This window comes from Moschus berezovskii, chromosome 6, assembly GCF_049115385.1.
Source record: "Moschus berezovskii isolate FMDL1 chromosome 6, NW_MosBer_1.0, whole genome shotgun sequence".
NCBI lineage: Eukaryota > Metazoa > Chordata > Mammalia > Artiodactyla > Moschidae > Moschus > Moschus berezovskii.
In genome coordinates this window covers 53,825,263-53,852,103 of record NC_142465.1, presented here as the reverse complement: position 1 = coordinate 53,852,103, position 26,841 = coordinate 53,825,263, and the positions used below count along the sequence as shown (strand labels likewise).

At 39.9% G+C, this 26,841-nt stretch overlaps 1 protein-coding gene across 1 annotated transcript in view; it reads right to left on the bottom strand.

Moving 5' to 3' along the window:
• Positions 1 to 26,841, bottom strand: part of GNS (glucosamine (N-acetyl)-6-sulfatase) — a 54,246-nt gene that overhangs the window by 19,531 nt on the left and 7,874 nt on the right. The window contains exons 2-10 of the mRNA XM_055394605.2: positions 21,296 to 21,355; positions 17,865 to 18,071; positions 15,887 to 15,952; positions 15,365 to 15,463; positions 13,566 to 13,733; positions 11,523 to 11,605; positions 10,009 to 10,127; positions 8,279 to 8,382; positions 1,132 to 1,233 (exon numbers count right to left, since the gene is read on the bottom strand). Coding sequence (XP_055250580.1) covers positions 1,132 to 1,233; positions 8,279 to 8,382; positions 10,009 to 10,127; positions 11,523 to 11,605; positions 13,566 to 13,733; positions 15,365 to 15,463; positions 15,887 to 15,952; positions 17,865 to 18,071; positions 21,296 to 21,355 — 1,008 coding nt within the window. The remainder of the gene's footprint in view (positions 1 to 1,131; positions 1,234 to 8,278; positions 8,383 to 10,008; positions 10,128 to 11,522; positions 11,606 to 13,565; positions 13,734 to 15,364; positions 15,464 to 15,886; positions 15,953 to 17,864; positions 18,072 to 21,295; positions 21,356 to 26,841) is intronic.

The following is a 26,841-nucleotide window of genomic DNA, read 5'->3' as shown; positions in this document are numbered from 1 at the left end:
TATTCTCTTGGATGAGTCACACATCACCTAATAATTGTGACAGATTCATACAAATCAGTAAGAGTTACCTATAATATAGAGAACTGATCCATCAAACTTCTCTATGCCTAAACATATTCATATACATTTTTAATGAAAAAGAGATGCTGTTTGAAACCTCCTTTTCTCCCTGCAGTATGTGGTGGACATCTTTCTAAGTCAATGAATACTTAAGCACATAATTTAGTGTTGCTTTAATAGTCTTGTTTAGTTTTGCCACAATGTGACCAATTCCCTACTGTATATTCAGGGTTTTAATTTTCTTCTATTAACACTGTATGTAGGGGTTAAACTTTTTATTTGTATTGGGGTATAGCTGATTAACAATGTTGTGATGGTTCCAGGTGAATATTACATATAGTTCTTTATAGTTAGCACTGTGCAGTGCTAGACACAGTAGGTACTCAAATAATTCTTGAACGAATTTTGTTCTCGTAAGAGTAAATTCCCAGATGGATCTGCTTGATGTGTGTATTCTGAAGTGACGGGTCTTATTAAATTAGCCTACTGATAGCTTATACTGATTACACTTCAATGAACAGAGTCTGAGTAGCTTTCATTTTTTTCGACTTCTATAATTACTGGGTATTAATCTTTCTTGTCTTTGCCAGTTCTACAGGCAACAGGGGTCTCCTTCAGTTAAGCCTTTCTTTGATCAGCATTGAAGCAATCTTTTTGCACTGACTCTGGTCATTTTTAATTCTGAGAATTGATTAGTTACTTCTTTTGCCCATTTTTATACTGGGATATTAATTTTCGCTTTTAAGAACTCATCTATTAGGGTTAGTTACCCTTTTTCATATATGTTGCAAATATTTTCTCAATTTGTTACCTGTCTCTGTGTATGATGGGGCTTTGGGGGAAGAAGGGAGAAACGGAAGGCTACAGAACTCTTTATATGTGTCTAGTCTTTTTTAAAGAAAGCTCCTTCCCACTACAGATATGAGAAAAACCGTATTCTCTGCTTCCAAAATTTAATAGTTTTAAGATTTAAAGGGTCTTCCCTGAAGATTTAAACTCTAACTCTACTTATACAACCTGGAATTTACTTCAGAGTCTTGGCTCAGGGCTGATTGAGGGCTTTATACTCACCAAAATGGGCAAAAAAGACATCCCATCCATTTGGGTCTTATTCAGGCTATAGCCCGCAATGTCCAAAATAGTAGGGCCCAAGTCAATGTTGGCAACGAGCATCTATGAGAAAGAGATAGAAACAATAAATTGACTCGAAACACAGCAGGTCTCATTTTCCTTTTCTATCTAGAGTTCTTTCCCCAAACCCATCCATGAAACAAGCAGCACTATTATCTTTTGTACAACCCATACTTCCTATTGCATATATTCAAATATAAGTATGACAATTTAAGATATAAAACATAAAGCCTTATAAAGTTTATAAAACAGGCCCCTGGGAAGTTATGTTTATTTTACACACACTGTTATTGACCAAAACATTTTTTAAGATTCCTTTAGGATTGCCTTGAGTCTGTTATGAATGACGAGAAATATGTCAGGCTACTTTATACAAGTGTTTTCCAACTTGATTATTCTCACTAGTTCACTACTTGACTTCAAATTGACCCCTGACATTTTTGAAAGGCTCAGAGGTTGAATGCTTGTCACCCATTAGGGTATCCGCCTTTTAAATAGTTTTTCAAAGTGACAACATGGCGAAAAATATTTGCAATAGGCTTTGGAGAGTGCAGAAAATTTATCTCAACAATGCATCAGTAAGTTTCCTTAATGAGCACAAAACTTGGATGCTAAAAAAAAAAAGTCTTAGAAATTAAAGACACTGTGTAGCATTTATTCCTTGGCATATTTCCTTGATTTACTGGACAATTTTCCTTCTGTACACAATATCTCTACCAGGTCTAAACCCGCACAGTCCAATAGGGGACAGAACAGGAGTCATATATGTAACTTAAAATTGTCTAGTGACCACCCTAGTGGCTCAGACGGTAAAGAATTTGCCTGCGATGCAGAGACCCAGGTTCTATCCCTGGGTTGGGAAGATCCCCTGGAGAAGGAAATGGCTACCCACTCCAGTATTCTTGTCTGGGAAATACCATGGACAGAGGAGCCTGATGGGGTACAATTCATGGGATCGCATAGAGCTGGACATGATTGAGCAACTAACACTCTCACTTTCAATGATCACACTAAAGTAGAAAAAAAAAGAGGTAAAATTTACTGCAAGTGTTTAAATATTACTATTTAACGTACAAGCAATAAAAAATGATGAAATTTTACTTTATAAAAAATGTTAAACCAATTATTTGAAATCTGGTATTCTGCATCTCAGTCTTGACTATCCCATATATGTTCTGGCTCAACAATAACATGAACTTTTGTAGCAGAGGGCATAGGTCTAGAAGTCACATGGTCACAGGCTAGAAAAAGCCTTGGAGTGATCAGAAAATCCAGGGAAATGAAAGGAACTAATGTTCACCAAGTACCTACCCTGGGCCAGTTCCTAATGCATATCCTCATTTAAGCCTCGCCACGATTCTAGGAGCTTCCCTGGTGGCTTGGCAGTAAAGAACCCACCTGCCAATACAGGAGATGCAGGTTCAACCCTTGGGTGGGGAAGATCCCCTGCAGAAGGAAATGGCATCCCACTCCAGTATTCTTATCTGGTAAATCCCATGGACAGAGGAGCCTGGTGGGTTACAGTCCATGGGGTCGCAAAGAATCAGACACGACTTAGGGACTGAGCATGCACGAAGCAGTATTTCCCCCATTTCACAGATGAGGAAACCAAAGAGAAGTAACTGAAACACAGTTAGCAGCCTGTCACTGGAAAAGCTGTCATTTACCAGAAATAAATACCAGTCAAGAAAACTTTAGAGAAAAGTCATCTCAGGAGAAGCCAAAAGGGGATTAAAAAAAAACCCCAACTAATTCTGCTACTTTTAATTTAAAAACAACACCAAAAGTACAGACACAAAAGGCAAGAAGACATCTTCTGAGTAGCAGCCAGGTTTGCTGGCTCCTGGAGAAGGAGTGATGGCTCCTGGAGGGCAGAGTAATATACATATCCTGGCTCTGAATCAATTAGTGTAACTCTGCAGCTGTTGGAAATTACCCTTCAGTAGCAGGCAACTCAGGAAAAGCAATCCATATGTTAGTGAGGATAAAAAACACAAAAACTACGTCTCTGGGGATTACACAAGCCCTGGTGTTGGGAGATATCTTTCCTGGTTTCAAGTCCCCCAGGAAGATCGAGCAGCTTAGGAGACAGTCAACAAGAGTGAGTCTGAATATGAAAGAGACCATGGCACGAAAAGACAGACGAGCAGAGATACCACGTCCAGAATCAGATAACTGCAGCAAGACTTCAAAATGTGACTGACATATGTTCAATGATGTCCAGAACATGAATGAAGCCAGTCCCACAGGTATTATTAACATGTCCAAGGCCCCCAAATAATAAAATGGACAGACACATAAAACAGTGACTTGCCTGGCTCAGCAAAAACAGCCTCTCCAGACATCAGCTAGGGGTGGGAATGCCCTCTAGTGGCAGTCTGCTGTGTGTGTGGTGCGGGGGGAATACGGGGAGATGGGGGTGGGGGATAAGGTCTGCAAGATCCAGAACAAACCAAGTCGCTAAGATTCAGCGCAAGTACCATGAACACCATCCCCAGGACGCTTTCTTTCCAAGTGTCTACGTAATCACATCTTCCCTAAAAATGATGGAGTTTTGACTACTGGGTTTTATTTGACTAAGAAGTAGAGTCTCAAAATTAGCATACAATGTTAGGAGATGGGAGACTTCTAGCAGATACCAAGTGTAACTGAAGAATTTGAGAGAATTATACCTACCTCTGGTTTTTATACAGCCAAGAATTACAATGGATACTGTGAGCCCATCACCATAAGGATGTCTAGAAACATTAGCATTTAAAGTTCCTAAAATGGTACTGCTTTTAAACCTAAAGATTCATTTATGCACTGGAACAGAAAAGGTTCTGACAAGACCAAGTAAATCAGTCCGTAAATCACAGCCTCACAATTTATTTGGGAATAGTCCTAGAATTTAAGTATATAGACATTTTGATCAAATAAAAGGCCCGAAAAAACTGAGGCATGAGATCGAGGGATATCATGTCTTGAACCTACTTGTTTTTTAGGTCTAGAAGGTCAGTGCTGCAGAACTACCTAAAAGAATAAGGGCTCCCAGAAGGACTCTGAACAGACATTTAAGCCCTGATGTTTTTAAGAGTTCATATAAGGCTTTCAAAAGAAGACTGGAAACACCCCAAATCCATGGCGTGAGTAGCACTGAAAGCAGAGAACTTGACACATCTTGGGCTGCTTCCCCTCATTTGCCCCTCATCCCCCACTTCCCTAACAAGGAGTAAGCTGGGATGAGACCTAGTGACACTAGAGAATTCACACTTCGCATCTTTCCAATTTCACATGGGCATCCAAGGCTGTCTAACCAAAGTCTTAAAGCCAGTAAGTGGTTCTCCTGACTCCCTGTTCAGCTCCATTTCCCCTGAATCATGCTGTCATTTCCATCTTCCTACCAACATGTTCCTTTCTTAAAGCCCTTTTGAAGAACTTCCACCACCAAATCTGAAGCTAGGTTAATGTCTAGCCAGAGGAGAAGACCGCAACAGCCAGTGCTTGGCATCCGCCCATACCACCTGCCCCTGCTCTCCTCACCAGCCAACACAAAGAGAAATCCACTGCTCAAATGTGCCCTGTTCTGGCCACCAGGCTGTTGCCAGCTCAGCTCATTATGCCCAACTCACCAGCCTGTGACCCTCACACAGAACCTGCACTGAGACAACTGCGCTGCCAGCACAGGATGAATCACCATCGCGGACACACTGTGTTAGACGGGAGTTGGCTATTTCATACTTCTCACACCACAACCTCAGCACAGAATGTCATAAACCATGGTGATTTTCTTTTGTTGGCTGTACTGCATGGCTTGTGGGATCTTACTGCCCTGACCTGGGATGGAACCCAGGTCCTTGACAGTGAAAGCACCAAGTACCAACCACCGGACCACCAAACCCATGGATTTTTGAAAACAGTTAACTTTCAGACTTGGTTCTGTCACTTACTGTGTAACCTTGGTAATATCCATTCACACAACTTGGATGTCCACCATTGTACGTTAAGAGCTAGGTATTCTTTTTTTCATTGAAGTACAGCTGACTTAGTATATTAATTTCTGATGTACAGTAAGGTGATTCAGTTATGCACATACAGAGATACATTGTTAAAAAAATATTCTTTTCCATTATGGTATATCATAGGATATTGAATGTAGTTCCCTAGACTACATAATAGGACCTTTTTAAAATTGTTTGTTTTATATTGGAGTATAGTTAACAATGCTGTGTTAGTTTCAGGTGTACAGCAAAGTGATTCAGTTATATAAATACATGTATCTATTCTTTTTCAAATTCTTTTCCCATTTAGGTTATTACAGAACATTGAGGAGAGGCCCCTGTGCTATACAGTGGGTCCTTGTTTATTCACTGCATAAGCAATTGCTTACATCTGCTAATCCCAAACTCCCACTAAGGGCTGGGTAGTCTAAGTTTGGATAATACCTCTCAAGTAGGGACTCCTGGAGTCAAAAAGACAAACTCAGTCAGGTGTGTTAAGTGTGAGGCCAGCTGGGAACCTGGGAAAGGCACCCACTCTCTGTGGGGCAGGTATCTACCTTGATGTCCCAGAGAAGAGCCCTAAACCAAAGCCCCGGAGGACATTAACTTAGCCAGGTGAAAGGGGCATGAGGTGGGCATGCAGGCAGAAGCGGCCAGCTGTGCAAAGGTAAGGGGTGAGAGAGACGTCTGGTCTGGGTAGGAAGTGAAAGGGGTTCAGCACAACTGCCACCTTCTGCCCTTGAACCAGCTGAGCTCATTCTCCTCTCTGCCTTCACATGCACTGTCCTGCTGCTGAGGACGCCCTCCCACAGATCTCTGCATGACTGAAGCCTTCCAATACCTGAGTCTTTGCCTAAATGCCTCAGAGGCTTTCGCTGATGAATGTAGCTCAAGCATCTAGCTCCCCCTTGACCCAGGGAGTTAAGAATTAATCTTCCAATGACAGCTCCTGCTGTGACTCCCAGGCTCCTCGTGTAGTGTGCTGGCACAGGAAGATACCTGTCTGAACTGTAGTCATGGTTGAGTGTATGAATTCTGGTTAAGTGTACATCAGCCAGACTGCCAGAGTTCAAATGCAGGGCTCTGCTATTCTTTAGCTACACCATCTTGGGCAAATCACTGAACCTCAGTTTCCTCGTCTATAAAATGGGGATAACTGTATTCATATCTCAAAAGGCTGTGAAGGTTAAGTGAGTTGATACAGGTAGTAACACTTGGAACAGCACCTGTTCCATCCTAAGTATTCAATAAAGGTTATTATTATTGAAATGGCTTCCCAGGACCCAGTTTCACTTAAATGACTTACAGAAGGTGAAGTTTCTGATTTTAACATTCAGTGCCACTGTCAACTTGAAGAAAAAAGGAACAGTCTGTTTTCTGGGCAGCTGGCTGACATCTGTGCTCATCAGGTCCCTCCTTGCACAGACATAGTCCCAATAGCCCTCTTCCTGGGACACACACATGGCTACAGATGTGCCTCCTCAATACACTCCCAACACCCAGAAGAAGCTTTTATGGTTGAATGGTCTTCCAAACTTGCCCACCTCTCTTGAAAGGAGATGTCCGTTTAGAGGATAATGGATTTGTAGTGGAAAGTGACTGGCTTTAGAAATGTGGGTCTTGAGAGAAAAAGAAAATTCAGAAGGCAGTTATGAAGGTCACTTTAAGTTTCTGAGAGAATTTTAACAGAATTCCAATCAAGAGCATTGTGAGAGGAAACAAGTAAATGGCAGACATTTAAACAAAGTAAGCATTAAACCCTCAAATTAAATTCAAGTACCCAGAATACCTAGAAATGCTGGCCTATCTTCCAATTTTAGCTTAAATGATCCATTTTCTTGTTTTCTTTTGTCTGTCTCACAGAGCTGGGACTGAAACTGTGCTATCCAGGAAGACGGTATACGTAACTGGTACAGCCTATCAATTCTTCTCTCTCAAGGTTAGACCAAAGAGTTTGGATCAAGGTGCCCATCATCTGCCTCAGTATTAAAACCAAGTATGAAACCAGATGGAAATGGTAACAAAAGAAGAATGTGATCCTTTATGACAGTTTTAGGAAAGAGAATCAGTAAAGCAGAAAGGCATTAGTAAGGAAGAGTCCCACAGAGAGGGACTAAAGTCTCATAAGACAGGCTTTCTGTAGCCTTATATACAGAGGGAGCTCAGACCAGGTGGACATCAGCCGGGAATACCTGGGAGCAGGCTGGAATGCAGAATCAGAATCTGCATGTCAACAAGGCCCCCAGGGGATCCACACACACAACAAAGCCTGAGGAGCCTTGCTCTACAGGGCTGTGGGCTCCAGTCTGGGCTGCCTCTCAAGACTCATTGTGAATTTGAGGGAGAAAAAAAAAAGCAGAGACAGGCTTTCTAGTCCAGTCCAAGTGATTCAATCCAAAACTTTCTACATGTTGAGCCTTTCACTTTCAGGAGGTAGTTTTAATGAGCACCCTGGGGAAGTGCAGTCAACACGTAAAGAGGTAAGTGAAAGCTATTCACGCTGATGTGATACATATATAAGGGGAAAATACAGCGAAGAGTGGGTGGCCAGCAGTTTACTGTTATTATATGTCAGACAGTGAAAGACAAATACTGTAAGATATCACTTATTTGTGAAATCTAGCAAATACAACAAACTACCAAATAAAACAAAACATGGATATGGAGAACAGATACAGACACAGAGAACAAACTAGTGGTTACCGAAGGGGAGGAGAAATGCAGGAATGGAAGATTAAAAGGTATGAAGTATTAGGTGTGAAATAAGCTACACGGATATACGGTACAACACAGGATATACTGTACAATGCAAGACATACAGCCAATATTTACAGATAACTCAATGGGCCTTGGCCTTTAAAAACTGTGAATCACTGTACTGTACCCCTGAACTTACAGAATATTGTATATCAAGTATACTTCAATTAAAAAAAAAAGAAATAAGAATCACCGTTTGCAAAGCTTATAAATACACTTGTAAAATCTTAAGCCAATCAGCCTTTATCCTCAAAGGAAGAGAAACAGAACAGGTCTCCTCTAGGGAGGAAAAGCTTTCTTTTCTCAGGCAAATACTGCCTGTACACAGCATCACCGTATCAGAAACCTACCTTGCTTGTCTGATTTGGTTTGATCCCAGGCCCTCGAACCAAAAGTGGAACTTTGATATCAAACTCATACAGCTGTCTTTTGTCTATTGGCAAAGAAAACTGTCCTGGAAAAAAAAAATGCATAGGGTAAAGATGGAACCAAGATAGAAATGTCTCTCATGCATCCATTCATTCAATCAACAGTAAAAATCAAAAATAGCCTTGTTTTACTAATTATGGTGTCTTACAGAAGAGCTTAAATCCCCCAGGGTCTCTAATTACTACAAGGCAGGAAACAATGAGCTCATCTTCTTTAAATAAATGTCCAGAGGAACTCCCTGGCCTTAAATAGGCAAATACAACAAAAGGAATGACTAGAAAGTATTGAAGCACAAATATACATTATTTATATATGACATTCCACCTGATCACAAACTGAATGAAGTTAGTCTAAAAGCTGTTAAATAAAGGAACAAAACTTCCTGAGGAATTCCAGCTAGTAAATTCAAAAGGAAGGACAGAGTTACGAAGTCAAATTTTGCAGTTTCTGAGGGAACCGATTTAAGCACAATCATCAATGGAAGTTCCAGCCACAAGAGGTTCATAGGAGGAGCTCAGATTCACAGAAACAGCATCTCTAAAGTGAGGCAACCAGACACCTGGGCTTCATGATGTGAAGCACTAAGAAGTACACAGCAGCATCAATAAGAGCATTCTTGTTGAAAAACATGCATTTCTATTAAGACTCTAGATCTAACTATCAATCTATAGAAAATGCTGAGTATAGATAAACAAGTTATCACATATGCAATCAGCCACATCTAGAATGTGATAGTCTAAAGGACAAAAAACCAGTTTGTCCAATAAATCAGGGGCAAAAGACAGCCTTACGACACATAAAAAGTAAAGGTAGCGTGTGGATTTTATGTAGGTTCTGATACGTAATCAACTAATCAGATGCACAACCAAGTGTTGACGTATGGAATCACAATGTCTGGAGTGCCTTCAGAAACTTCCAGCTAAAAAAGAAACATGCGGAAGGAATGAGGAATTCAAAAGACTGGCCCCGTGTCACTGAAAATTAAAGCTAGACAACGAAAGTTAATTCACTAGTCTTTACTTTGACTGTTTAAAAATATTCACAGTAACACATGAAAAGGCTAATCAATCTGCTCCTGTGCAAATATCAGATTAATTAATTACCTTCAAGTTTAGGAAATTTAAGAGGGGAGAAAGAAGAAAACACTGATTTTTAGTTAGAGAAGGTCCAAGTAGAAAGGATGAAAGTCAAGGACACAGGACTGACTCATCCTGCAGTTGTGAAAAGACAAAAGCCACAAAAGAAGAACCACACACACCAAAAACCTAATTTCACAAGGAAGTTTTTCCCCAAGGCAACCCTCTCTTGGTCTTCCTGTGTAAAATGTCATACCCCTATTCTCTAAGATCTGCTTATCCTTTAAATCAAGTTCAATTTCTCACCTCTTTCATAAAGCCTGCCTCCAACCCATCAAGCTTAATCTCTGCTTAGACTCCTTAGGACACCACGTAATTTAGCCTGTGAAATAGCAAGTAATGAAACTGGGTCTCTCCCCACGGGAATGAGCTGGCCTTCTAACCAGAGGAGCCCTGAGGGCAAGACCCTCCCTCTGGCCTGTTCACCACTGCAAAAGGACAGAAGCTCCCAGCCAGCGCTACTGATTGGGTGAGAACGGAAAGGCACTTCACCAAGGTCATGGTCTGCCCCTTACCTGTGTGATAGCCGTTGTCTGAGGTATAAAAGATGTAGGTGTTGTTGAGTTCCCCATTGAACTCCAATCGCTTGACCAGCTTCTCCACGAGGTCATCCACTGAGAGCAGAGTCTGCCACCTGAATGTGAACAGAGGGCAGCAACAGCACCTCAGAGACAAAGGGCTGAGGTACTGCCATCTTGTCCAAACAGCAAAAGCCAAGTCCCAACAAGCCCCCAAACCCCCTCCCAAAGAAAGCCCTCAAAGCCACTCCTCCCCGAAAGCTCCCATCCCACATTTCCTTTCCTTTCATTGCAAAACATAGATTAGAAAATTCTAGAACACTCCAAATTTAACTGATTCCACAGAAATAAATTAGGCTTTTTAAAAAACAGCTTTATTATTTATCAAGACTGGACGAGAATGAAAGACTATTGGTGTTGATGTATGGCGGACACCAACACAATATTGTAAAGCAATTATCCTTCAAGTTAAAAAAAAAAAAAAAAACAAACCCACTACCAGAAGGCAAATTTGTCAAATCAGCACTGATTGACAGAGATGAATTCAGCTAGACCTGTGCTGCAACAGTTTAATGGACTAAAAGAGGTCAGCAAACTATAGTCATGGGTCAAAGCTTGACCACTTTCTTCCTGTTTTCAACTGTGGTACAAGACATAAAATATTAGTCTTAACAATCTGTGGATAGGTCAGCAGGGTTCAGTCTATTCACAGAGTGAAACCAATCTCCAGAACGTTTTCACCTTGCGAATCTGAAACTCTACACCCCCGAAACGACAACTTGTTGGCTGCTTTTATATGAAGTTTTATTGGAACACAGTCATGTGTTCATTCATTCTCGTATTGTCCAGGGCTGCTTTGCACTCCGACAGCAGAGGTGAGCATCAGCAACAGACACGAGATGGCCTACAAGCCTGGAATATTTACTGTCTGCCTCTTCACAGAAGAAGTCCGCCAATTCCTCGTCTAAAACTAAATACACCTCAAGAGAAAGTAACGCACTTTTCGAAACCTGACTTAAAAAAATTTTCTCGAAAACGCAAAACAGCAAAGGCAGATATTTTGCTCTAGTCTAAGCCTTTGAGTCTTATGTAATTTTCTTTGCTGTTGTTGTTGCTAAGTCACTTCAGTCGTGTCCGACTCTGTGTGACCCCACAGACAGAAGCCCACCAGGCTCCCCCGTCCCTGGGATTCTCCAGGCAAGAACACTGGAGTGGGTTGCCATTTCCTTCTCCAGCAATTTTCTTTAGAGGTAGTGAAAAGAAAAATTTCAACCAAATGGCTCCAATTTGCAACATTTTAACAAGTCAGAAAAATGGACTGTTTAATCAGTCCTGAGGGCCAAAGGCTACCTTACTGCTAAATGCAGAGACCTCCTATCAGAGTCTCTCCCACCAACTTGCTAAGCTCTGATTTTTTTCTCACAGATAACCACATGGTGCAGTCCCCTATTCACGGGTTGCTTCTGAGGGTCCTCAAAGACCACCCAGACTGAGGAAGGATCAGTTCTTACCTTTTCCTAAATGCATTATCTAAAAACTGTATTGAAGAATTAGTCATTGGGGTCTTGGCTTGCCGAATTAACCAGTGCTTGTTCTAAAATTTAAAAGAAAAAAAAAAAAGTTAGCGCCCAAGTCACCAGAGTCAAAGTACTGGAGTAGATAAAAGGATCACTTGATACTTGAGCAAAAAGGAACTAACTGGAGCCTGTTTGAGCAACTTCAGATTTTCCCTCCGCCGCCCTCTCCCACCTCCCTTCTCTGTGTTTGTAAGAAGAAAAAAAAATTCTGCAAATTATCACTCATTTTTTAGCTTCTTCCCAACCCCTCCCTAACAGCAGAAGGCCTGGGATCCTTCCAAGCAGAAAGATACTGGAAACTGACTAGATTACATTTGTAACTTGGAATCTGTGCTTGAGTCTACTACTCAAACTACAAAAGGTTAAATACTAACTTTATCCTCCTCTAAGTTTTGCCTAATAAGTCATCATTCCATTCCCCTCTATCTTCCTACCTAAGGTATAGATAGATCATACTCAGACCTTGGGAAAAAAACGTTATCATAGCACTTTTCTAAAACTTCAAATCCATATCTAGAGGCTTCTTCTCATTTAAATAAAGAAGTTTTTTAAAAAAATTACCAAATACTTTTGATTTTCTCCTCCCTATTCATACAACCCTAGGCTGCCACCATGCAAACTGTGATCCTCAGTCTTCTTTAGTTAATATGCTTGAAAAATGCTATACAGCATGTTCTCATATTGCAAATTCATGTTAGAACATGAATAACTGAGAAATTCTGTAGCACAGTGACTTATTTAACCTTATGTTGCTAACCTTATTTAGCCATGGGAGCTTGTATGAACTTCTTTTGGAACAGAGAGAGACCAGCCCTTTGGTTTAAAACTCAGTTCACTCAGTTTTAACATCATACACAGCAGGCACAGCCTACCATGTGCCAGGCAACGTGCTAAATGTTTCTATATACAGACTCTTGAGAGTCCCCTGGACAGCAAGGAGATCAAACCTGTCAACCCTAAAGGAAATTAACTGTAAACATTCATTGGAAGGACTGATGCTGAAGCTCCAATATTTTAGCCACCTGATGTGAAGAGCCAACTCATTTGAAAAGACCCCAATCCTGGGAAAGATTGAAGGCAGGAGGAGAAGGGAATGACAGGAGGATGAGATGGTTGGATGGCATCACCAACTCAATGGACTTGAGTTTGAGCAAGCTCCGGGAGACGGTGAAGGACAGGGAAGCCTGGCATGCTGCAGTCCATGGGGTCGCAAAGAGTCAGACATGACTGAGCAACTGAACGACAACAACAACTTTAATCCATTCAAGAGTTGCATGAGAGGTCAGGATCCCCAACTTCAGAGGGAAAAGTGGAAGTTAAGCATCTTACTAACCGTCAGGTCACTCAGTTAGAAAGCGGTAGTACTGAATCTAACTCCAAGACTCATTCTTTCTACCACCTCACGAGTACCTAAGACTTCAGGGAAACAAGCATGAGGTGGTAGCAGACTTCAGTCTTCAAACCAGTGAAGTGCCTATCTCCTGGACTGAGGGAAGGGTGAGTGGCACTGGAGGCAAACAGCATTTAGGTCACAGCCCTTTATTACACTCCTTGCGCTGGTTCATTTCTCTATCCAACTTCCCTTTCCAATCACACTATACTGCGTCACCACTCTTTTTCCTATGCCTCCACCCAGCGGAGACTGCTGCAGGCCCCAGTCAGTCCCAAGGGACACGTCTCGGCCACTGCCGGGCAGGAGAGCCAGCATGGAGGTTACCAGCAGGGACTGTAGGCAGGAAAGCCAGCATTTCTCTGCCACTCCCCGTGGACTCTCGAGTTGCTCACTGGGTGCGTGGCAGGAAACTTACCTGGACTTCTGAAGCACGTGTTTACTACCTAGTGTACTAGAGACAGGCACAATTACCTCGGAAAGATTGGGAAGGAAGGCCAACTACACGACTCAAAGGCTTCCTGACCAGTGTATTATACACTTAATCACATCGAGCCTGGCTTGATGCACGGCTGAGGGGAAGTTACCGTTCCATGGATGTTGAAGTTCTTGTTTCTTGGTGCAAAGATGTTCTGGAAGGCATTTTGGTATTGAGGTGCAGCCGTCCATGGTGAATGAGGCGCTGGGGTGGAGATCATCATGAAGAATGGCTCGGAGTTGGACTTGTAGTCCAGGAAGTCCAAGGAGACATTGGCCTGACGCATAGAAAGATTGGTCACCTCTCACCCTACCCAACAGCTGAGGCCTAGATAAGTATCTGTTCTCTGGTGAAAGGGGTGCAGGGTCCTATGAGCTTTCTCCCAGTTGTGGCACGCAATCTATGTCACAGTCACTTGCAAGCGTGTTGCTGGAACAAATCATCTAGCTTTCAGGCAAACGCATGAAAATACTGAAAAGCACACCCGTTCTTAAGAAAGCTGGAGAAGGAAATGGCAACCCAGGCCACTGTTCTTGCCTGGAGAATCCCCATGGACAGGGGAACCTGGCAGGCCACAGTCCCTGGGGTCTCCAAGAGTCAAACACAACTGAGCAACTAACGCTTTCCTTAAGAAAGCAATTAGGACTCTGATGATTTTACATGACCTAAAAGTTGTTATGCCTCCCATGAAGAAAAAAAGGATAATTCGGCCATTTTAGTATTAATTTATATTAATGCAGCTCAGAGCATATACATTTGATGCTTTAATGAATATAAAAAAGAGTCAACCTAATTCACAATAGTGGGAAAAGTGAATTAAGTTACAATAATCTTACAAAAATGCTGGGGTCAAGAGAGTAGATAGGATATCCTAAGTTATGCCAGCTGAAGTTAAGCTAAGTGAATAATACTAAGTCCAAATATGCCACACCAGGGTTTTAATTTATCTGGACTTAAATTTTTCATTTGCTTCTCTGGAGACAGTTTATGAAAATCAAAGCTTCCCACATACATACATGCTATGTATTTAATTGTTCTAGTCGATTTACATCTTCATTTATTCCCAACATGAAACTCGAAAGACACTGTCAATTTCCTATCATCATCCCACCCATCTAACTTTACTTCAGCCCCGTCAGAAACTCTGTGGTTTCTCCAACACGCCAGGCACACCCCTGCCTCAACACCTTCACACTTTTTGCTTCCTTTGCCTGTGGCACTCTCCGCTCATCTGTATAGCTCATTCTCATCTCCTTTAGGATTTTGCTTAAATACTAAGTATCTTCCATCCTCTGCCTTATTGCTCTAACTCATCACCATCTAACAAGACAACACACATATGTGTAAATAAATCTACCCCTAAAAGGTGACCTCCCATAGAATCGGGGATTTTGCTTTATTTATTGCTTAGTACCAGCTCGAAGTACTTGGTGAATGCCCTATGGGGGGTTGTCATTAGAACCATCTTAGACAGGAGAGTCCCAAATTCGTGTTCCTGTCTCAGTATTTTTTTTAATATATAATACTCAATGCCTGAAGAACTTCCCTGCCTCTATCCCCTTACCCTCATGATGAAGCTGTCATCCTGCAGCCTGTGAGTATAACTGGGGTCAAGAGTAGGAACCCTTACAGTGTAAAACCTCTTCAAAGTAATCTCCACAGTATTAGAGATTAGCCTTTGGAACAGGGATTTGCTGTTGGAATTTCAAAAACACTAGATCTGAGCCTGGCTTAATTACAAAGAAAAACACTCTCAGGAAGCTTTAACCAGCTGAAAATATTCTTCAGCAGTTAGATCAAGTTATTATTCATTACACTCAAAGTGAACAAATATAACCAAAGGTTTCTGAGGCAGAATCTTCAGTTAAACAAGAGCTAAATTGCAAGGACAGAGCTTCAGTAACTCACCAAGACATCTGTCAGGTAGTCCACACTGTAGTTTTCACCATGCTTCCGTGCCTTCCCATTGATAGAGAGGGTGTAATTATAATATTTAGAATTCTTTTCCTATTAAAGAGAGGAAAGTGAGTTTTTTTTTTAAATGAGGCCAGCATACAAAATGAAAGTTGGAAACCATACTGGGCTAAACTGTACTATGCTTAAACAGTGGTAAGACACAAAAGGTCTCAAGTTAATACTGAGTTAGACTTCTTGACTACGGCTTTGTTAACTATGAGCAGAATTTCAATAATATGCTTAGTTAAAAAAAACAGAAACACATCCGGTAGAACAGCAAAATATGTTGCTAAACCTTGTGGAATGCAAGAAAAATATCTCACAACAGGGTGACTCACAAATCAACAGACTTTCAAGGAGATGAAATGGCCAACCATAAAAGCAAACCGAGTAATGTCAATACCAGAGCTACAGTAGAAAGTAAACAAGCATCTATAGGGTTGTGTGTTGTCGCTGACTTCACTGTTCACTCACCAATGCATACCAGTAACTCCAGCCCAGAGGAACGTGTCCGAGTCCACCTGCATCTGGGGCTCCATACTGGAAAGCAAGACAAGCAATGCATTAGAAGTTCATGGGATGTGACCAGACCAGAAAGAAACACGAAACTGTCAGAATCTTTTTGCATCAGTGCCTGAAACACAGTTAAGTGCTCAACTTCCACAAGTACAAAAATCAATTGAAAAGGCAAGTACACTACAGATCTAAGAATTTCTGAAGCGTCGGTTGGCAAACTATGGCTGGTGGGCCAAATCTAGCCTGCCAACTGTTCTGTATGGCTGGCAAGCTAAGAATTTTCTTCCAAACATTAAAAAATATAAACACTAAAATAAAAACCCCCAAAAAACCACCAAACAAAATTAAATATACTTGAATTTAAAAAAAATCAAAAGAGGATTATTTTTGCGACAATTTGACTGAAATTTAAACTTCAGTGATGGTGAAGCATTACTGAAACACAGCCACATTCACGGGTTTCCGCAGGTCTGTGCTGCTTTCTAGCGACAATGACACAACTGAATAGTCACTACACAGACATATAGCCTGCAAAAGCCTAAAATATTTACGCCTGGTGCTTTACAGGAAAAGGCAATATAGCTAAAGCCATAGGGCTCATCCGCTGAGCTACTGATCGCATAGACTGAACGGTCTAGCCAGCCCTGTGGCTAACAGCCCAAATCAGGCTATAAGCTCTCAGTCTATCACTTCATCTCTCTTGCTGATGAAGTCCATTTTTGCTATTTTATTTATGCTTATTTTTTGACCATGCCACATAGCATGTGGGATCTCAGTTCCTCGACCAGGGATTGAACCTGGACCCCCTGAATTGGAAGCTCGGAGTCTTAACCACTGGGCCACCAGGGAATTCCCTGAAGACATTTGGACTCAATTTATCTGATGAGATGAATTAAGTGAAGAGACCACAGAGTTATCCCATTTTATCTTGACAAGGCTTAATACTGCCCATTTAACGCAGTACCTCTAAGAACTAATTTTTGTATTTTGAAGAATTTCTAATTTTGTGTATGTTAGAAGATCTTCAATATGAAAAGCAGTGTATGTTCTCTTTATTACCTGTAGCCATAATCCACATTTATTGCTCACGATTCTTTTCAAACTGACTAATTTTTCATCAAACCCACAAAGCTGCAAATTCTCCCAATTATTACAGGGAGGGAGAGAATTACCAAAATTCAGATCAGATATTAAGATCTCCAGCAACCATGGATAAAGTACATAAGAAAACATACATGTTCTCTTTGTCCTGAATCCTACTTTTACTTTAAAAGATAATCCCAAACACTCTCAAACATATTAATTCCATTAAGCCTGAACTCTGACTAAATGCTAAGGCCAGTGTGGTGGACGCAAGGCCCTGAAGTCTAGCCTGGGAAGGTCACAATGAGGCCTCCCTTTATCCTGGGCCTTCAAGGCCAGCACGCTAACCACTCAGGCACATACTTCAATGGCCTGAGTGTCTCAGGCTTGGGTGCTCTTCCTTCATCACTTATCTCCCCATGATCTGTTTTCAAAAAACGGGTTAAGTTGTTATTATTCAGGAAAGAAGCTCAAAGGAAAAAATTCTTCACTCTGGTCCTGATAAAGGAGAACTGGAAACAAAGATACCACGACAGCCATGTGACAAGCAGAATTCTTGAGGAAACAAGGGAAGATGTCTCAGAGCACAGTGGTCTGAAGACAATTTTAAAATAAATGCTCCAGAGACTGCTTGAAGAAAGAATAACCACTATGTCCAAATCCTATAAATTATGTTCATGTAAATAAGTTCCTGTTTAACAGGTAGATTAAGAGAAATGTCAGATACCCGAAAACCCTTTAACATGACTTGAATGGATACTAATTAAAAAACAATTAACATGAATTATATAAATTCGCATTTTAGGAGCTGTTATTAAAAAACAAAAGGGAATAATTAGACCATTCAACGTACCTCATTTAAGTATTTCCCTGCAAAAAAGGTCTGATAACCACACACTGATCTGAGAATTGCTGGGAAAGTATTCGGTTCTTGGATCTTCTGCCAAGACTTACTACTGCAGTTTCCCTCCAGAGTGTTGTTAACCACGTGATGGTTGTGTGGGTACTTCCCTGTCAAGATGCTGGCTCGGCTTGGGCAGCAGAGAGCACTTGGCACATACTACAAAGCGAAGAGAAGCAAAAGAGAGAGTTACACAAGACAGACGGATTTCTCATCATTTCTAATCAGAATAAAGAAAGCTGCTCAATTCCCCTAACTTCACATCTCTAGTTTCCCATGGAATAGGGACTTACTTTATATATGACACACTTCAGAGCTGCTTTAAGTTCTCTAGTGGAGACAGCAAACAGAACCACCAAGACAACACACCTCTTTTTCCGCTAGTTTCTTTTTACAGCATAACCTGAAGTTGTTCTAATCTCATCGGCCAAGGAAATGTTACATACAAGGAACACACGGCATGCTGGGAGCGAGGTCCTGAACAAACATGAAGAATACTCCTCGAATCTAGGGCAGCTGAGAAGTAGGCAGTCATTTTCAGGCTGATCTGGAGTTCTGTAGATTACCTGCATCACTTTATACACTGGACACAGATTTTTTTTTTCTACTCTAATTATGTATCCACTAGCTCCTATCATCAACAGAATTACCCTATTTGACCTAGTAATATTAGTCTAGGTCCTAACACTCATTACCTATCCACTTGACAGAAGGGTAATAGTAGCTTATACTCACACCAGCAGGGCAGGAATGCTCATTTTGCTCATTTGAGCAGACCCTTGCCAGAATTATGTATTATCCCTTTGAAATAATTCACATTTCTTTGGCCTTTCAAATTAGAACTGGCGTTCTTAAATACTGGTGAGGCCGAACATTCTCCACATACATACTGATCAATTGTGTTCATGTGAATGGTCCGTTCACGTGCTTTGCACATTTTCCCCTCCTGTTATAGAAGTTTTTTTTTAGACTTCCCTGGTGGCTCAGACAGTAAAGTGTCTGCCTACAATGCGGGAGACCTGGGTTCAATCCCTGGGTTGGGAAGATCTCCTGCAGAAGGAAATGGCAACCCACTCCAGTATTCTTGCCTGGAAAATCCCATGGATGGAAGAGCCTGGTAGGCTACAATCCATGGGGTCGCAAAGAGTCAGACACGACTGAGCGACTTCACTCACTCGCTACGTAAGCTTTAAGGAAGGATTCAATTATGCTACAAATACTTCCCAGTTTTTACTTTTGCTTTTTAATTTGGTTGGATGTTTGACTTTTGTAATTTTCACACTGGCAACTCTTTTAATTCTTCTTTTTTATTTCCTGACCTATTTTTTGCCAATGCTATGCTGTTCACTGGATCTTCATATTACATTTCAGGGTCTGGTAGAGACATCTCTTTAAAAATTTTACCTTGATTATTCTAACCTACTTATTAGTCTAGATAACTTTGGAATCACTAAATTCAGCCTAAAAAGAATCCCACTGGGATTCTGACTAGAATAAGCATTTTATAACGTGTCTCCCCACAGAAAATGATGTGTATAACTATGCATGAAGTACTTTACCACTCACCAAATATTCTAACTGCATTTATAGTTCTTAACCATTACTGGACACCACTAGCTATTCCTAGAGCCTATATTTTCCTGCCTTTATATCAGTGGGATCACATCTCCCCCCACCTCATGTTTCTCTAACTAGTTACATGGAAGAAAGTTATTTACAGCTTTTCATTTCTAATTTACCAAATTCTATTAATTTAAAAGCTTTCCAACAACTCTCTTATGATTTTTAAGTAGAAACTTCAGACAAGTGGAAATAACAATTTTGGTCTTCACAAGACTTAATGCCAATGACTAGACAGTTCAGTAGATGGTTAAGTGAGAGATACTGGGCCCTGTTGTCTTCCCTAAGAACAGTACCCTGAGACTTTAATCTTAACTATAAGTTGTGCTATTTATTTGAAATAGTCATCATAGTTTATTCTTCTAATGGTTTAACAAATTACAAGAAAAAGGGTGCCAACATTTCAGAGGACTTTTTTTTTCTTGGATGCAGACCATTTTTAATGGTCTTTCTTGAATTTGTTAAAATACTGCTTTCATGTTTTTTGGCTGTAAGCATGTGGGATCCTACTCCCCAACCAGGAATCAAACTCTCACCCCCTCAATGCTGAAAGGCAAAGTCCCAACCATGGACCACCAGGGAAGTCCCTCAGAGGACTTTTAAACATCTACTGAGACAACCATCTAATTTTCCTTCTTTTAATCACTGTTGGTGGATGATAAAATAACTATCATTATGCAGTGGTACTTACTACAAGTCAGGCATTAATATAAGTGTTTGCTTTACCTGTAACAATCCATTTAACCTCTGAGACAGGTTTTAGTATACCTATTTACAAATGGGGACACCAAAGGCAAAAAAGCTTAATAACTTGCTCAAGGAAGCACAGCTAGAAAAGAGACAGCGAGAACATTCAAAACACGGTGGTCTGGTTCCAGAGTCTGTGCTCTTCACCACAACACTGTGCTGCTCTGCAAAGGATTTCCTGACACTCAGCTATGCTACCACTGACTTGGTTATGAGCACGGTTCCTGAATTTGATTTGTTAGTATTCTGAATCTTTGCATTTATGTTTATATATGAACATATGCTGCTGCTGCTAAGTCACTTCAGTCGTGTCTGACTCTGTGCAACCCCACAGACGGAAGCCTACCAGGCTCCCCCGTCCCTGGGATTCTCCAGGCAAGAACACTGGAGTGGGTTGCCATTTCATTCTCCAATGTGTGAAAGTGAAAGTGAAGTCGCTCAGTTGTGTCCGACCCTTAGTGACCCCACGGACTGCAGCCTACCAGGCTCCTCCATCCATGGGATTTTCTAGGCAATAGTACTGGAGTGGCTTGCCATTGCCTTCTCCGATATGAACATATACACATGTATTAATATACACGTATATGTATGCACACACATACGCATAGTTGTTAGGTTTGTTCTGTTCTGTTGGTATTATCTTTGCTAGGTTGACTATAAGGGTTAACTGGGCTTTGTAAAGTAGCCTGCAAGCTTTTACCATGGAACACTTTACAAACGACACCCAATTCTTACAATCCCTTATCAAAACTCCAATGATGAAGGTTTGAATAAACTTCTCTAGTTCTGAGCTGCAGATAAGAATGGCTTACAAGATACCTGCCAAAAATCTTCAATAGTTAAGTAGTAATATTTCAATTAAAAGAACTTACATCATATTAAATAGAATCCTTCCTTCAGATCAGGCATTTAACTAGAAGAAAAACCATAAAAATTACAGTAGACTACTCAAAAGAGTGTTTCTTCTTAGAATATATACACAGTTTTAACAAAATTAAATCAGCTTCAAAACTTACAGCACTGGAGAAAGTCATTCCCATTTCTCCAATGAGAGCCTTGGTTTTCTTCAGTGGTGTCTGTAAAATTAATAAATATCTGTCAGACAGTGTCTTCCAATAAACTAAAACACACAGGACAATATTTGTGTTTTTTGATTACTCTCAACCTTTTATTCCCAAATGATTAGCTCCATCTGACACTAAGAAACAGCTGAGAGTCCCGTGTGATTCAGGAGATGAACCCAACAAGTTTGGTTACAGTCAGTTATGTCCTGTGCAAAAGTTCAGGTGGTTAGAATGCTTGCAGGAAGGGAAAGTTCACAGCTGATGGCTTTATTCTAGCAATGCTGATTTCAATGTAATGAGATCTTGATGTCCTTCTCTCATTTGTCAGCAGCCCCCTTACAAAAAGATGGGGCATATCTACCTCCATTAATTCATCTTTAGAAGCAGAATGTGGAAAATGATATGAAAGGAGCCTTTCACCCCTTACAACAGAAATAAAACAACACTTAGGTTCTAAAAGTCAGACAAGGCCCCCAAACTGACTCAAAACTCAAACAGCCCAGATGCACTTTCTGACTATAAGCTCATGGCCCTCTGCACTAGACCAACCACCACCTCAGGTAAAACTTGAGCCAAAGGGCAAACAGATCTACACAGAACCTCATCAAGCAAAAGACTAGTCAGAAATTACTTTGTTTATATCCTTACTTTTTATCTTTTGCTCAAAATTTAAGATCCTGACAAGTAAAGAAAACAACTAGTTTCAAATCCTATGATGAGAACAGAAAGCAGATGTTGGTCATTTAGATACAAATAATAGTAATAAATACTAAAAATCTTTATTCAGATTCCAGACAGCAAGAAAGGACAATCTGAAAGAAGCTCATTTTAGCTGTATTATGAGAGTCGGTTCATGATGATTCTGAAGTGCCTTTGAAAGCTGAGACCATACTGAACACAGTTCTAAGTATATTTTGTTGTGTAAAAATTCCTTACAGACTAATAACCCAAATACACAACTATATTAATAAGAGGGTCATTCTCACTGTGTAAAAGTTACCACCATTGTTTTATAGAGATGTTAGAAAACCTAAAGAATCCATTAGCGTGCGAATTTTAATTTATTCAAGAACTCTGAAAAAGCATTTGACAAAACTCAACATCCATTTATGATAAAAATACTCAAAGCAGATAGACAAGGAATGTGCCTCAACATAATAAAGGTCATATATAACAAGTTCATAGCTAACATCCTACTCAGCAGTGAAAAAAATGAGTTTTTCTTCTAGGATCAGGAACAAGACAAGGATACCCACTCTCACCAATTTTATTCAACATAGTTTCAGAAGTCCTAACCACTGCAATCAGAGAAGAAAAAGAAAAGAAATCCCAATTGCAAAGGAAGTAGTAGAACTGTCACTGTCTGAAGATGACATGGTATTATGCATAGAAAATTCAAAGACATCACCAAAAAACTACTAGAGCTCAATGCATCTGGTAAAGTTGCAGGACACAACATTAACATTCAGTTAATAAAATAAATATGGTGTTGCATTTCTATACACTAACAATGAATTATCAAAAAGAGAAATTAAGGAAACAATCTCATTTATATTCACATCAAAAAGAACAAAATACCTAGGAATAAACCTACCTAAGGAAGTCAAAGACCTGCACTCACAAAACTGTAAGACAGTGATGAAAGAAACTGAAGAACACACAAACGGATGGAAAGATACACCTGACTGATGGATCAGAAAAATTAATATTGTTAAAATGATCAAACTGCCCAAGGCAATCTACAGACTCAATGCAATTTCTATCAAAATACCAATGCCATTTTTCACAGTACTAGAACAAACAATTTTTCAATTTATATGGAAACACAGAAAACCCTGTATAGCCAAAATAACCTTGAGTAAAGAGACTGGAGCCGGAGGTATCATGCTCTTTTGATTCAGCCTATACTACAAAGTTACAGTAATCAAAATAATATGGTACTGGCACAAAAACAGACATGTAGATCAAAGGAACAGAACAGAGAGACAGAAATAAACCCATGAACTTGTGACCTATTCATATATGACAAAGGAAGCAAGAATACACAAAGGAGAAAAGACAATCTCTTCAATAAGGGGTGCTGCCAAAACAGGATGGCTTCAAGCAAGAGAATGAAATTAGAACATTTTCTCCCACCGTATGCAAAAATAAACTCAAAATGGACTAAAGACCTAGATGTAAGACTGGAAACCATAAAAATCATTAAGGAAAAGAGGCAAAATGCTGACATAAATAGTAGTAATATAATTTTGGATCTGCCTCCTAAGGCAAGAAACAAAATAAAAAACACATGGTATCTAATGAAATTTAAAAGCCTATGCCCAACAAACTATTGACTGAACAATAACAACAAAAAACAACCTACTGAATGGAAGAAAATAGGGGCAAATGATATGACTGATAAGAGATTAATATTAAATATATAAACAGCTCATATAACCCAGTATAAAAATACAAACCCTGATTAAGAAACAAAAGACCAGGGCTTCCCTGGTGGCTCAGTGGTAAAGAATCCACTTGCCAATGCAGGAGACATGGGTTTGATCCCTGATCCAGCGATCCCACATGCCCCAGAGCAACTAAGCCTGTGTACAACTACTGAGCCTGTGTTCTACAGCCTAGGACCCACAACTACTGAGCCCACAGGCTGCAACTACAGAAGCCTGTGTGCCCTAGAGACCATGCTCCACAACAAGAGACGCCCACACACTGCAACTAGAGAGTAGTCCCCGCAAGTCACAACTACAGAAAAGCCTGTGCAGCAATGAAGACCCAGTGCAGCAAAAAAAACCAACTTATTTTAAAAAAGAAAGATGACCTAAACAGACATTTCTCCAAAGACATACAGATGGCCAGACACATAACAAAGATGCTCAACATCATTAACCAGACAAAAGCAAATCAAAATCACAATGAGATACTACCTAACACCTGTCGGAATAGCCATCATTAAAAAAGACCACAAATAACAAATGCTAACAAGGATGTGGAGAAAAGGGAACCCTTGTACATTGTTGGTGGAAATATAAATTGGCACAGTCGCTGTGGAAATAGTATGGAGGGTCCCCCAAAAACTAAAAATAGAACTACCATATGATCCAGCAATTCTACTCCTGGATATATACCTGCAGAAAACAAAAACATTAATTTGAAAAGATACAGGCACCCTAATGTTCATGGCAGTATTATTTACAATAGCCAAGACAGGGAAGCAACCTAAGTCTCCCATCAGCAGATGAATGGATAAAGAAGATGTGATATATATCTACCATGAGATATTACTTAGCCATAAAAAAGAATGGTATTTTCCCTTCTGTGACAACTTGGAGGGTATTATGGTTAGTGAAATAAATAAGACAAACACTGTATGTTATCACATATGCAGAAGCTAAAAAATAAAACAAACTAATGAATATAACAAAAAAGAAAGGGATTAACAGATACAGAGAACAAACTAGTGGTTTACCAGTAGGGAGGTGGAGGCGGGAGGGCCAAGACAGGAGTAAAGGATTAAGAGGTCCAAACTAGTATGAATAAAATGTATAAAATAAGGTACACTGAAACATTGCACAGCACATGGAATGCAGCCAATAAGGTATAACTATAAATTGAGTATAAGCTATAAAAATCTTTAATCATTATGTTGCACACCTGAAACATACTGTGAACCAACATATCTGAATAAAAACAACAATACTATAGTAGTCAGAACAGAAATGGTATAAAAAGAGACATAGATGAATAGAACAGAATAGAGATCCTAGGAATAAATCCACACACTTATGGTCAATTCATTTATGACAAAGGAGCCAAAAATATACACTGGGAAAGGAATATACAATAAATGTTGCTGGGAAAGCTGGACAGCCTCATGAAAATCAATAAAGCCAGAACACTCCCTCACACCATACACAAAAACAAACCCAAAATGGCTTAAAGACTTAAATATGACACCATAAAATTCCTAGAAGGAGGAGGCAAAGCACTCTGACATAAACTGTAGCAGTATTTTATTATATCAATCTCTCAAGACAAAAGAAATAAAAGCAAAAATAAACAAATGGGACCGAGTCAAACTTACAAGCTTTTGCACAGCAAAAGAGATCATAAACAAGAAGACAACCTATGGACTGAGAGAAAATAGCTGCAAACAATGGAACCCACAAGGGGTTAATTTCCAAAATATACAAATATATCAGTATCAAAAAAACAAAACTCAATCAAAAAGTGGGCAGAAGACCTAAGAAGATGTTTCTCCAAAGAAGACACACAGATGGCCAACAGGCACAGGAAAAAATGCTCAACATTGTTTAATTATTAGAGAAATGTAAATTAAAACTACAATGAGGTATTACCTCACACCTGTGAAAATGGCCATCATCAAGAAGTCTACAAATAATGCTAGAGAGGGTGAGGAGAAAAGAGAACTCTCTAACAATGCTGGTATGAATGTGCAGGCACTATGGAGAACAGTATGAAGGCTCCTTAAAAAACTAAAAGTATAATTACAATATGATCCAGCAGTCTCACTCCTCAGCATGTACCTGGAAAAGACAGTCTAAAATTTGCAAAGATACATGCACCCCAGTGTTCACAGCAGCACTATTTACGACATCCAAGATGTGGAAGCAACCTAAATGTCCATCAATAGATGAAATAAGATGTGGAGTGTGTGGGTGTCTGTGCATCACGCACACATATACACACAGTGGAATATTACTCTGTAATAAAAAGGACGAAATTTTTAAAATTTGCAGCAACATGGATGGACCCAGAGATTATCATAATAAGTAAGGACATAGAAATATTATATGATACACTTGTATGTGGAATCTAAAAAAATAATACAAATGAACATATTTACAAAAACAGACTCACACACATAGAAAACAAACTTATGGTTACCAAAGGTGGGGGATGAAGAGATAAATTAGGAATATGGGATTAACAGATACACATGACTATATAAAACAGATTAAACAGATTAAAAAACCAAAGACTTACTATGTACTACGGGGAACTATGGGCTTCCCAAGTAGCACTGTTGGTAAAGAATCTGCCTGCCAAGGAGATGCCAGAGATGTGGGTTCAATCCCTGGGTTGGGAGGATCTCCTGGAGGAGGAAATGGCAGTCCACTCCCGTATTCCTGCCAGTAAACTCCATGGACAGAAAAGCTTGGCAGAATACAGTTCATGTAGTTGCAAAATAGTCAGACATGACTTAAGACTAAACAACAATAAGGAACTAACTATATTCACTATCTTACTATAAACTATAATGGAAAGGAATCTGAAAAGGTATATGTATATACACAACTAAATCACTTTGCTGTACACCTGAAACACAATATTGTAAATCAACTACAGCTCAATTAAAGGAAAAAAAAAATCTACAGAGCAAAGGAAACTTACTGAATGGGAGAAAATATTTGATAAAGGATTAATATGCAAAATATATAAAGAACTCATACAATTCAATAGCAAAAACAATAGCCAAC